The 12,500-nt window shown below is 50.9% G+C and overlaps 1 protein-coding gene across 8 annotated transcripts in view; it reads left to right on the top strand.

Annotated features, from left to right (window-relative positions):
• LOC139368888 (cyclin-dependent kinase 17-like) overlaps positions 1-12,500 on the top strand; it is a 119,480-nt gene that overhangs the window by 26,384 nt on the left and 80,596 nt on the right. For 4 of the 8 annotated variants that reach the window (XM_071108357.1, XM_071108356.1, XM_071108358.1 and 1 more), the window contains exon 3: positions 1,147-1,317. The exons of the other annotated variants lie outside the window; for them this stretch is intronic. In XM_071108357.1, coding sequence (XP_070964458.1) covers positions 1,147-1,317 — 171 coding nt within the window. The remainder of the gene's footprint in view (positions 1-1,146; positions 1,318-12,500) is intronic. 8 annotated transcript variants of the gene reach the window in all.

Consider the following 12,500-nt stretch of genomic DNA (forward strand, 5'->3'; position numbering starts at 1 on the left):
CTAACATGACTACTGCTTCTGTCCATATCTCTGCTGTCAGTCAGCTCCCTCTACTATCATGACTACTGCTTCTGTCCATATCTCTGCTGTCAGCTCCCTCTACTAACATGACTACTGCTTCTGTCCATATCTCTGCTGTCAGTCAGCTCCCTCTACTAACATGACTACTGCTTCTGTCCATATCTCTGCTGTCAGTCAGCTCCCTCTACTAACATGACTACTGCTTCTGTCCATATCTCTGTTGTCAGCTCCCTCTACTAACATGACTACTGCTTCTGTCCATATCTCTGCTGTCAGTCAGCTCCCTCTACTAACATGACTACTGCTTCTGTCCATATCTCTGCTGTCAGTCAGCTCCCTCTACTAACATGACTACTGCTTCTGTCCATATCTCTGCTGTCAGTCAGCTCCCTCTACTATCATGACTACTGCTTCTGTCCATATCTCTGCTGTCAGCTCCTTCTGCCTGGTCTTTATCTGTCCCCTTTTTTCTCCCTTTCTCTCCCTCTTCTCTCATTTTCTTCTTGTCCTCCTCCCTTCCTCCTCCCTCTCCCTCCTCCCTTCCCTCTCTCCCTCCTCCCTCTCCCTACTTCCTTCCCTCTCCCTCTCCCTCCTCCTTCTCCCTCCCTCCTCCCTTCTCTCTCTCCCTCCTCCCTCTCCCTCCTCCTTCTCCCTCCCTCCTCCCTTCTCTCTCTCCCTCCTCCTTCCCTCTCCCTCCTCCCTCTCTCTCTACCCTTCCCTCTCCCTCCTCCCTTCCCTCTCTCCCTCCTCCCTCTCCCTCCTCCCTTCCCTCTCTCCCTCAACCCTCTCCCTACTCCCTCTCCCTCCCTCCCTCCTCCCTTCCCTCTCTCCCTCCTCCCTCTCCCTCCTCACTCTCCCTCCTCCCTCTCTCTCTACCCTTCCCTCTCCCTCCTCCCTTCCCTCTCTCCCTCCTCCCTCTCCCTCCTCCCTTTCCTCTCTCTCTCCTCCTTCTCCCTACTCCCTTCCCTCTCCCTCCTCCTTCTCTCTCCCTCCTCCCTTCCCTCTCTCCCTCCTCCCTCTCCCTCCTCCCTTCCCTCTCTCCCTCCTCCTTCTCTCTCTACCGTTCCCTCTCTCCCTCCTCCCTCTCCCTCCTCCCTTCCCTCTCTCCCTCCTTCTCTCTCTCAGAGCCCATGGTGGTGTGTCCTGTTAGTATACATCCCCCAGCCTCTCACAGCGCTCCGTCCTTCCTGCGTCAGTACGCTGGCCACCTTGGCCGCACCGCTGCCCTGCGCAGAGACAACCCAGGCCTGGACCGCGACAGGCCCTACCTCACCCTGCACAGGACCGGATCCCTTGGTACACACACACACATTATACATGCACACGTGCACACGCAATCCGGAATCCAGAGCATGACCGTTACCCTTGGTGGCTTTTTCTTTCTCCAGGCTTGTTCATCCCACTCTCTATACACCTCTCTCTATACACCACTCTCTATACACCTCTCTCTATACACCTCTCTCTATACACCTCTCTCTATACACCTCTCTCTATGCACCTCTCTCTATACACCTCTCTCTATACACCTCTCTCTATACACCTCTCTCTATACACCTCTATACACCACTCTCTATACACCTCTCTCTATACACCTCTCTCTATACACCTCTCTCTATACACCACTCTCTATACACCTCTCTCTATACACCTCTCTCTATACACCTCTCTCTATACACCACTCTCTATACACCTCTCTCTATATACACCTCTCTCTATACACCTCTCTCTATACACCCCTCTCTATACACCACTCTCTATACATCTCTCTCTATACACCTCTCTCTATACACCTCTCTCTATACACCTCTCTCTATACACCACTCTCTATACACCTCTCTCTATACACCTCTCTCTATACACCTCTCTCTATACACCTCTCTCTATACACCACTCTCTATACACCTCTCTCTATACACCACTCTCTATACACCTCTCTCTATACACCTCTCTCTATACACCTCTCTCTATACACCCCTCTCTATACACCACTCTCTATACATCTCTCTCTATACACCTCTCTCTATACACCTCTCTCTATACACCTCTCTCTATACACCTCTTTCTATACACCTCTCTCTATACACCTCTATACACCACTCTCTATACACCTCTCTCTATACACCTCTCTCTATACACCACTCTCTATACACCTCTCTCTATACACCTCTCTCTCTATACACCTCTCTCTATACACCTCTCTCTATACACCACTCTCTATACACCTCTCTCTATACACCACTCTCTATACACCTCTCTCTATACACCTCTCTCTATACACCACTCTCTATACACCTCTCTCTATACACCTCTCTCTATACACCTCTATACACCACTCTCTATACACCTCTCTCTATACACCTCTCTCTATACACCACTCTCTATACACCTCTCTCTATACACCTCTCTCTCTATACACCTCTCTCTATACACCTCTCTCTATACACCACTCTCTATACACCTCTCTCTATACACCTCTCTCTATACACCTCTCTCTCTATACACTTCTCTCTATACACCTCTCTCTATACACCTCTCTCTATACACCTCTCTCTATACACATCTCTCTATACACCTCTCTCTATACACCTCTCTCTATACACCTCTCTCTCTATACACCTCTCTCTCTATACACCTCTCTCTATACACCTCTCTCTATACACCTCTCTCTCTATACACCTCTCTCTATACACCTCTCTCTATACACCTCTCTCTATACACCTCTCTCTATACACCCCTCTCTATACACCTCCTTCTATACACCTCTCTCTATACACCTCTATACACCACTCTCTATACACCTCTCTCTATACACCTCTCTCTATACACCACTCTCTATACACCTCTCTCTATACACCTCTCTCTCTATACACCTCTCTCTCTATACACCTCTCTCTATACACCTCTCTCTATACACCTCTCTCTATACACCTCTCTCTATACACATCTCTCTATACACCTCTCTCTATACACCTCTCTCTATACACCTCTCTCTCTATACACCTCTCTCTCTATACACCTCTCTCTATACACCTCTCTCTATACACCTCTCTCTCTATACACCTCTCTCTATACACCTCTCTCTATACACCTCTCTCTATACACCCCTCTCTATACACCTCTCTCTATACACCTCTCTATACACCTCTCATAACTCAATACACCTCTCTCTCTATACACCTCTCATAACTCTATACACCTCTCTCTCTATACACCTCTCATAACTCTATACACCTCTCTCTATACACCTCTCTCTATACACCACTCTCTATACACCTCTCATAACTCAATACACCTCTCTCTATACACCTCTCAGAACTCTATACACCTCTCATAACTCTATACACCTCTCTGTCTATACACCTCTCATAACTCTATACACCTCTCTCTCTATACACCTCTCTCTATACACCTCTCTCTATACACCTCTCTCTCTATACACCTCTCATAACTCAATACACCTCTCATAACTCTATACACCTCTCTCTATACACCTCTCATAACTCTATACACCTCTCTCTCTATACACCTCTCTCTATACACCTCTCTCTATACACCTCTCTCTATACACCTCTCTCTCTATACACCTCTCTCTCTATACACCTCTCATAACTCTATACACCTCTCATAACTCTATACACCTCTCAGAACTCTCTCTCTATACACCTCTCATAACTCTATACACCTCTCTCTATACACCTCTCTCTCTATACACCTCTCTCTATACACCTCTCATAACTCTATACACCTCTCTCTATACACCTCTCTCTATACACCTCTCATAACTCTATACACCTCTCTCTATACACCTCTCTCTATACACCTCTCTCTATACACCTCTCTTTATACACCTCTCATAACTCAATACACCTCTCTCTCTATACACCTCTCAGAACTCTATACACCTCTCATAACTCTATACACCTCTCATAACTCTATACACCCCTCTCTCTATACACCTCTCATAACTCAATACACCTCTCTCTCTATACACCTCTCAGAACTCTATACACCTCTCATAACTCTATACACCTCTCTCTCTATACACCTCTCATAACTCTATACACCTCTCTCTCTCTATACACCTCTCAGAACTCTCTCTCTATACACCTCTCATAACTCTATACACCTCTCTCTCTATACACCTCTCAGAACTCTATACACCTCTCTCTATACACCTCTCTCTATACACCTCTCTCTATACACCTCTCTCTATACACCTCTCTCTATACACCTCTCTCTATACACCACTCTCTATACAACTCTCTCTATACACCTCTCATAACTCTATACACCTCTCTCTCTATACACCTCTCAGAACTCTATACACCTCTCTCTCTATACACCTCTCAGAACTCTATACACCTCTCTCTATACAACTCTCTCTATACACCTCTCTCTATACACCTCTCTATACACCTCTCAGAACTCTTTGTACCTCTCTCTCTCTCTCTCTCTCTTTGTCTCTCTCTCTCTCTCTCTCTCTCTCTCTTTGTCTCTCTCTCTCTCCCTCTCTCTCTCTCTCTCTCTCCCCCCTCTCTCTCTCTTTCTCTCGCTCTCTCTCTTTGTTTCTATGTTGTCAGAGTCTAGGTGATGTGGGTAAGGCGGAGTCAGGCGCAGGACACAGGGATGAGTAATAATAGTAACTTTACTAAAAAATAATCTTCCAACAAGGAGAACATAAACATACATAAACATAAACGGTGTCGGGGTCGCGACCCGGAGGACGATCAGGGCGGAGACGGTGAAGTAAGGAAGGGTTCAGGATGTCCTCCACCGGCACCCAGCATCTCTCCTCCGGACCGTACCCCTCCCACTCCACAAGGTACTGAAGGCCCCTTGCCTGATGCCTTGAGTCCATGATGGCTCGTACGGTGTACACCGGGGCCCCCTCGATGTCCAGAGGGGGTGGAGGAACTTCCCACACCTCAGACTCCTGGAGCGGACCAGCCACCACCGGCCTGAGGAGAGACACATGGAACGAGGTGTTAATACGGTAATCAGGAGGGAGCTGTAACCTATAACAAACCTCGTTCACTCTCCTCAGGACTTTAAATGGCCCCACAAACCGCGGACCCAGCTTCCGGCAGGGCAGGCGAAGGGGTAGGTTTCGGGTCGAGAGCCAGACCCGGTTCCCCGGTGCATACACCGGGGCCTCACTGCAGTGGCGGTCGGCGCTCGCCCTCTGCCACCTGATGGCCCGTTGCAGGCGCACATGGGCAGCGTCCCAGGTTTCCTCTGAGCGCCGAAACCATTCATCCACCGCAGGAGCTTCAATCTGGCTCTGATGCCATGGTGCCAGGACCAGCTGATAACCTAGTACACATTGAAAAGGAGATAGGTTAGTGGAGGAGTGGCGGAGGGAGTTTTGGGCCATCTCTGCCCAGGGGATGAAAGCCGCCCACTCCCCCGGCCGGTCCTGGCAATAGGACTGCAGAAACCTACTCACGTGCTGGTTAACTCTCTCCACCTGCCCATTACTCTCGGGGTGAAAACCTGAGGTGAGACTGACTGAGACCCCCAGGCGTTCCATAAACGCCCTCCAGACCCTAGACGTGAACTGGGGACCCCGATCAGAAACTTTATCCTCAGGCACCCCGTAGTGCCGGAAGACGTGTGTAAAGAGGGCCTCCACAGTCTGTAGAGCCGTAGGGAGATCGGGGAAAGGAAGGAGACGGCAGGTCTTAGAAAACCGATCCACATCAACCAGGATCGTGGTGTTTCCTTGTGACGGAGGAAGATCCGTCACGAAATCCACCGATAGGTGTAACCACGGCCATTGTGGAATGGGTAGCGGTTGTAATTTCCCTCTGGGCAGATGTCTAGGTGCCTTGCACTGAGCGCACACCGTGCAGGAGGAAACATAAACCCTCACGTCCTTAGCTAAGACAGCGCACTGTCTGACCGATGCCAGGATGACCAGAGGAGGGTGACGTGTGAGCCCAACAGATCAAATGATCGCGGACATCAGACGAACGTACAGACACCCAACTGGACACTGTGGGGGAGTGGGCTCTGTACGTAACGCCCACTCGATGTCCGCGTCCACCTCCCACACCACCTCAAACAGTAACACTCCAAACTCCACTATGGCCAAGACCAAAGAGCTTTCAAAGGACCCCAGAAACAAAATTGTAGACCTGCACCAGGCTGGGAAGACTGAATCTGCAATAGGTAATCAGCTTGGTTTGAAGAAATCAACTGTGGGAGCAATTATTAGGAAATGGAAGACATACAAGACCACTGATAATCTCCCTCGATCTGGGGCTCCACGCAAGATCTCACCCCGTGGGGTCAAAATGATCACAAGAACGGTGAGCAAAAATCTCAGAACCACACGGGGGGACCTAGTGAATGACCTGCAGAGAGCTGGGACCAAAGTAACAAAGCCTACCATCAGTAACACACTACGCCGCCAGGGACTCAAATCCTGCAGTGCCAGACGTGTCCCCCTGCTTTAGCCAGTACATGTCCAGGCCCGTCTGACGTTTGCTAGAGAGCATTTGGATGATCCAGAAGAAGATTGGGAGAATGTCATATGGTCAGATGAAATCAAAATAGAACTTTTTGGTAAAAACTAAACTCGTTGTGTTTGGAGGACAAAGAAGGCTGAGTTGCATCCAAAGAACACAATACCTACTATGAAGCATAGGGGTGGAAACATCAAGCTTTGGGGCTGTTTTTCTGCAAAGGGACCAGGACAACTGATCCGTGTAAAGGAAAGAATGAATGGGGCCATGTATGAGAGATTTTGAGTGAAAACCTCCTTCCATCAGCAAGGGCATTGAAGATGAAACGTGGCTGGTTCTTTCAGCATGACAATGATCCCAAACACATCGCCCGGGCAATGAAGGAGTGGCTTCGTAAGAAGCATTTCAAGGTCCTGGAGTGGCCTAGGCAGTCTCCAGATCTCAACCCCATAGAAAATCTTTGAAGGGAGTTGAAAGTCCGTGTTGCCCAGCAACAGCCCCAAAACATCACTGCTCTAGAGGAGATCTGCATAGAGGAGTGGGCCAAAATACCAGCAACAGTGTGTGAAAACCTTGTGAAGACTTACAGAAAACGTTTGACCTCTGTCATTGCCAACAAAGGGTATATAATAACGTTTTGAGATAAACTTTTGTTATTGACCAAATACTTATTTTCCACCATAATTTGCAAATAAATTCATTAAAAATCCTACAATGTGATTTTCTGGATTTTTTTCTTCTCATTTTGTCTGTCATAGTTGAAGTGTACCTATGCTGAAAATTACAGGCCTCTCTCATATTTTTAAGTGGGAGAACTTGCACAATTGGTGGCTGACTAAATACTTTTTTTGCCCCACTGTAAATACACCACTACACCCTGCCCGTGCAGGTCCCTGAAAATCTTGCCTACAAAGGATTGAAAGACTGATGGAGCATTCATCAACCCGTACGGCATGACGAGGTACTCATAGTGCCCTGAGGTGGTACTAAATGCCGTCTTCCACTCGTCCCCCTCCCGGATACGCACCAGGTTGTAAGCGCTCCTGAGATCCAATTTTGTGAAGAAGCGCCCCGTGCAATGACTCTGTCACACTGGCTATGACAGGCAGCGGGGTAACTGTACTTCACTGTGATCTGATTTATACCTTGATAGTCAATACACGGGCGTAAACCTCCATCCTTCTTCTTCACAAAAAAGAAACTCGAGGAGGCAGGTGAAGTGGAGGGCTGAATGTACCCCTGCCCCAGGGATTCGGAAACATATGTTTCCATAGCCGTCGTCTCCTCCTGTGACGGGATACACGTGACTCCTTGGAAGTGCTGTGTCTACCCTGAGATTTATCGCACAATCCCCCCCGTCGATGGGGTGGTAGTTGAGTCACCTTCTTTTTACAGAAGGCGAGAGCTAAATTGGCTTATTCAGGGGGATGTGCATGGTGGAGACCTGGTTTGGACTCTCCACTGTAGTTGCACCTATGGAAACACCTACACACCTCCCTGAGCACTGACGTGACCATCCCTTGAGAGCCCCCTGTTTCCATGAAATAGTGGGGACATGATCGGCCAACCAGGGACGCCCCAACACCACAGGAAACGCAGGTGAATCGATCAGAAAGAGACTAATTCTCTTCTTATGATCCCCCTGCGTTATCATACATAGTGGAGCTGTGACCTCCCTGATCAGCCCCGACCCTAAAGGACGACTATCTAAGGCATGTACAGGGAAGGGCACATCAACAGGAACAATAGGGATCCCTGATCTAATTGCAAATGAATGATCAATAAAGTTCCCAGCTGCACCTGAATCTACTAGCGCCTTATGCTGGGAATGCGGGGAAAACTCAGGAAATTCTATTCATACACACAGGTGCAAAACAGGAAGCTCTGGGTGAGTCGAGTGCCTACTCACCTGGGATGATCCACCAGTGCCCTGCCTGCTGCCTCGACTGCCTGGAGAACCTCCCCAGTACCGACCAGCTGTGTGCCCTCTGTGGCCACAGGTGGTGCAGGGAATGACCCCCCCTCCGGTCCCCCTCATAGCAGCACCTCCCAGCTCCATCGGCATCGGATCTGAGGTGCTGAGGGATGGAAGGGATGGAACTGACAGATCCCGATCCAGACGTCCGCGGGAGACCAACACGTTATCCAGCCTGATTGATAGGTCCACCAGCTGGTCAAAGGTAGCGTGGTGTCCCTGCAGGCTAGTTCCCTACGAGGGCGTAGACCACACCTGTAGTGGTCGATCAGGGCCAGCTCATTCCGTCCCACACCGGCGGTCAGAGTTCGAAGTCCAGAGGGAAGTCTTGTGGGCTCCTCATCCTCTGTCTGAGATGATACAAGCCGCTCTCCCTTCAGGTAGATGATTAAAAACCGCCCAGAAGCGGTGGGTAAAATCCTCATAATTGTCCAACGTCGGTCCTTCCCTTCTACATACTACGTTGGCCCATTCGAGTGCTCTACCAGTCAGACAGGAGATGAGTGCGTTCACACTCTCTCGTCCCGAAGGAGCTGGGTGAACGGTTGCCAGGTAGAGCCCCAGCTGGAGTAGGAACCCCTGGCACCCGGCAGCCATTCCATTGTATACCCTCGGGAGCGCGAGCCAAATCCCACTGGATCCAGGTGAAGGAGGGGTGGACAGCGGTGTGGGTTGTTGTGGGAGCTGGGGTGATGATGATGGGGTTGCTGGAAAACCTCCTCTCTCCCATCGCTCAATGGTTTGCAGCACGCGATCCATGGCTGTGCAGAGACTTTGCAACATAGTCGCGTGCTGCTGGACGCGCTCCTTCATAGGTAGAGGAGGGCTGTGTGCACCTGCTGACTCCATTGAAGGTGCATGTTTCTGTCAGAGTCTAGGTGATGTGGGTAAGGCGGAGTCAGGCGCAGGACACAGAGATGAGTAATAATAGTAACTTTACTCAAAAATAATCTTCCAACAAGGGGAACGAAAATCCAGAATCACATAAACGAGACAACTGACAACAATAAACACACACAAAACCATGATGGCTCCAGAGGGTTAAATAGGGAAATAATTCAAACGTAATGGGAACCAGGTGTGTACAACACAGACAAAACAAATGGAAAAAGAAATGTAGATCAGTGGAGGCTAGAAAGCCGGTGATGTCGAACGCCGCCCGGACAAGGAGAGACCACAACTTCTGCGGAAGTCGTGACTTATGTATCTTTTTCTTCCTTGTCCTTTGCTTTGTTTGTGTTTAATAGTGACTGCCCCTCATGTGCATAGAATACTATTTAACTGAATAGAATACTATTTAACTAAAAATAATACTATTTAACTGAATAGAATACTATTTAACTAAATAGAATACTATTTAACTGAATAGAATACTATTTAACTGAATAGAATACTATTTAACTAAAAATAATACTATTTAACTGAATAGAATACTATTTAACTAAATAGAATACTATTTAACTGAATAGAATACTATTTAACTGAATAGAATACTATTTAACTAAATAGAATACTATTTAACTGAATAGAATACTATTTAACTGAATCGAATACTATTTAACTAAATAGAATACTATTTAACTTCATCCGTTTGTGTGCGTCAATCTTGGCTGTGGATTGTCTCTTAGTGTAGGAGTGATAGGAGGAGTGAATAGGAAAATAAAAACTGTGTATGTATTCTCCAACCTTTACTCCAGAGAGATATTTCTAGAATGACCCCCAATCACACACACACACACACACACACACACACACACACACACACACACACACACACACACACACACACACACACACACACACACACACACACACACTGTCCCTCTGTTTGGCCATGTTATGTAATGCAGCGTGTGATCCCCGTGTATATGAATCCCAGTAATTGAATTTCCCTTTGCGGATAGGGCTTTACAGCAGGGGGAGGGAGGGATGGAGGGAGTGAGAGAGACTGAGTGAGTGGGGAGGGGGAGGGATGGAGGACTGGAGGGAGGGAAGACAGTGAGTGAGTGGGGGAGGGAGGGAGAGAGGGATGGAGGACTGGAGGGAGGGAAGACAGTGAGTGAGTGGGGGAGGGAGGGAGAGAGGGATGGATGGAGGACTGGAGGGAGTGAGGGAGACTGAGTGAGTGGGGAGGGGGAGGGATGGAGGACTGGAGGGAGGGAAGACAGTGAGTGAGTGGGGGAGGGAGGGAGAGAGGGATGGAGGACTGGAGGGAAGACAGTGAGTGAGTGGGGGAGGGAGGGAGAGAGGGATGGAGGACTGGAGGGAGGGAAGACAGTGAGTGAGTGGGGGAGGGAGGGAGGGAGAGAGGGATGGATGGAGGACTGGAGGGAGGGAAGTTAGTGAGTGAGTGCGGGAGGGGGAGGGATGGAGGACTGGAGGGAGGGAAGACAGTGGAGCTAGTGGAGAGAAGAGAGATCATCTTAGAAGAAGAGAAAGGGAGGGAGAGAGCTGGGGCAGGGAGAGGAGAGAGCTGGAGAGGGGAGAGGGGAGAGCTGGGGCAGGGAGAGGAGAGGAGAGAGCTGGGGAAGGGAGAGGAGAGAGCTGGGGTAGGGAGAGGAGAGAGCTGGGGCAGGGAGAGGAGAGAGCTGGGGCAGGAAAAGGAGAGAGCTGGGGCAGGGAGAGGGGAGAGCTGGGGCAGGGAGAGGGGAGAGCTGGGGCAGGGAGAGGAGAGGAGAGAGCTGGGGCAGGGAGAGGAGAGAGCTGGTGCAGGGAGAGGAGAGAGCTGGTGCAGGGAGGGAGAGAGCTGGGGCAGGGAGAGGAGAGGAGAGAGCTGGGGCAGGGAGAGGAGAGAGCTGGGGCAGGAAAAGGAGAGAGCTGGGGCAGGGAGAGGAGAGGAGAGAGCTGGGGCAGGGAGAGGAGAGGAGAGAGCTGGGGCAGGAAAAGGAGAGAGCTGGGGCAGGGAGAGGGGAGAGCTGGGGCAGGGAAATGAGAGAGCTGGGGCAGGGAGAGGAGAGGAGAGAGCTGGGGCAGGAAAAGGAGAGAGCTGGGGCAGGGAGAGGAGAGAGCTGGGGCAGGGAGAGGGGAGAGCTGGGGCAGGAAAAGGAGAGAGCTGGGGCAGGGAGAGGAGAGAGCTGGGGCAGGAAAAGGAGAGAGCTGGGGCAGGGAGGGAGAGAGCTGGGGCAGGGAGGGAGAGAGCTGGGGCAGGGAGAGGAGAGAGCTGGGGCAGGAAGAGGAGAGAGCTGGGGCAGGGAGAGGAGAGGAGAGAGCTGGGGCAGGGAGAGGAGAGGAGAGAGCTGGGGCAGGAAAAGGAGAGAGCTGGGTCAGGGAGAGGGGAGAGCTGGGACAGGGAAAGGAGAGAGCTGGGGCAGGGAGAGGAGAGGAGAGAGCTGGGGCAGGAAAAGGAGAGAGCTGGGGCAGGGAGAGGAGAGGAGAGAGCTGGGGCAGGGAGAGGAGAGAGCTGGTGCAGGGAGAGGAGAGAGCTGGTGCAGGGAGGGAGAGAGCTGGGGCAGGGAGAGGAGAGGAGAGAGCTGGGGCAGGGAGAGGAGAGGAGAGAGCTGGGGCAGGAAAAGGAGAGAGCTGGGGCAGGGAGAGGGGAGAGCTGGGGCAGGGAAAGGAGAGAGCTGGGGCAGGGAGAGGAGAGGAGAGAGCTGAGGCAGGAAAAGGAGAGAGCTGGGGCAGGGAGAGGAGAGAGCTGGGGCAGGGAGAGGGGAGAGCTGGGGCAGGAAAAGGAGAGAGCTGGGGCAGGGAGAGGAGAGAGCTGGGGCAGGAAAAGGAGAGAGCTGGGGCAGGGAGGGAGAGAGCTGGGGCAGGGAGAGGAGAGGAGAGAGCTGGGGCAGGGAGAGGAGAGAGCTGGGGCAGGAAAAGGAGAGAGCTGGGGCAGGGAGAGGAGAGGAGAGAGCTGGGGCAGGGAGAGGAGAGGAGAGAGCTGGGGCAGGAAAAGGAGAGAGCTGGGTCAGGGAGAGGGGAGAGCTGGGGCAGGGAAAGGAGAGAGCTGGGGCAGGGAGATGAGAGGAGAGAGCTGGGGCAGGAAAAGGAGAGAGCTGGGGCAGGGAGAGGAGAGAGCTGGGGCAGGGAGAGGGGAGAGCTGGGGCAGG

The sequence above is a fragment of the Oncorhynchus clarkii genome, chromosome 16, assembly GCF_045791955.1.
Source record: "Oncorhynchus clarkii lewisi isolate Uvic-CL-2024 chromosome 16, UVic_Ocla_1.0, whole genome shotgun sequence".
Lineage (NCBI taxonomy): Eukaryota > Metazoa > Chordata > Actinopteri > Salmoniformes > Salmonidae > Oncorhynchus > Oncorhynchus clarkii.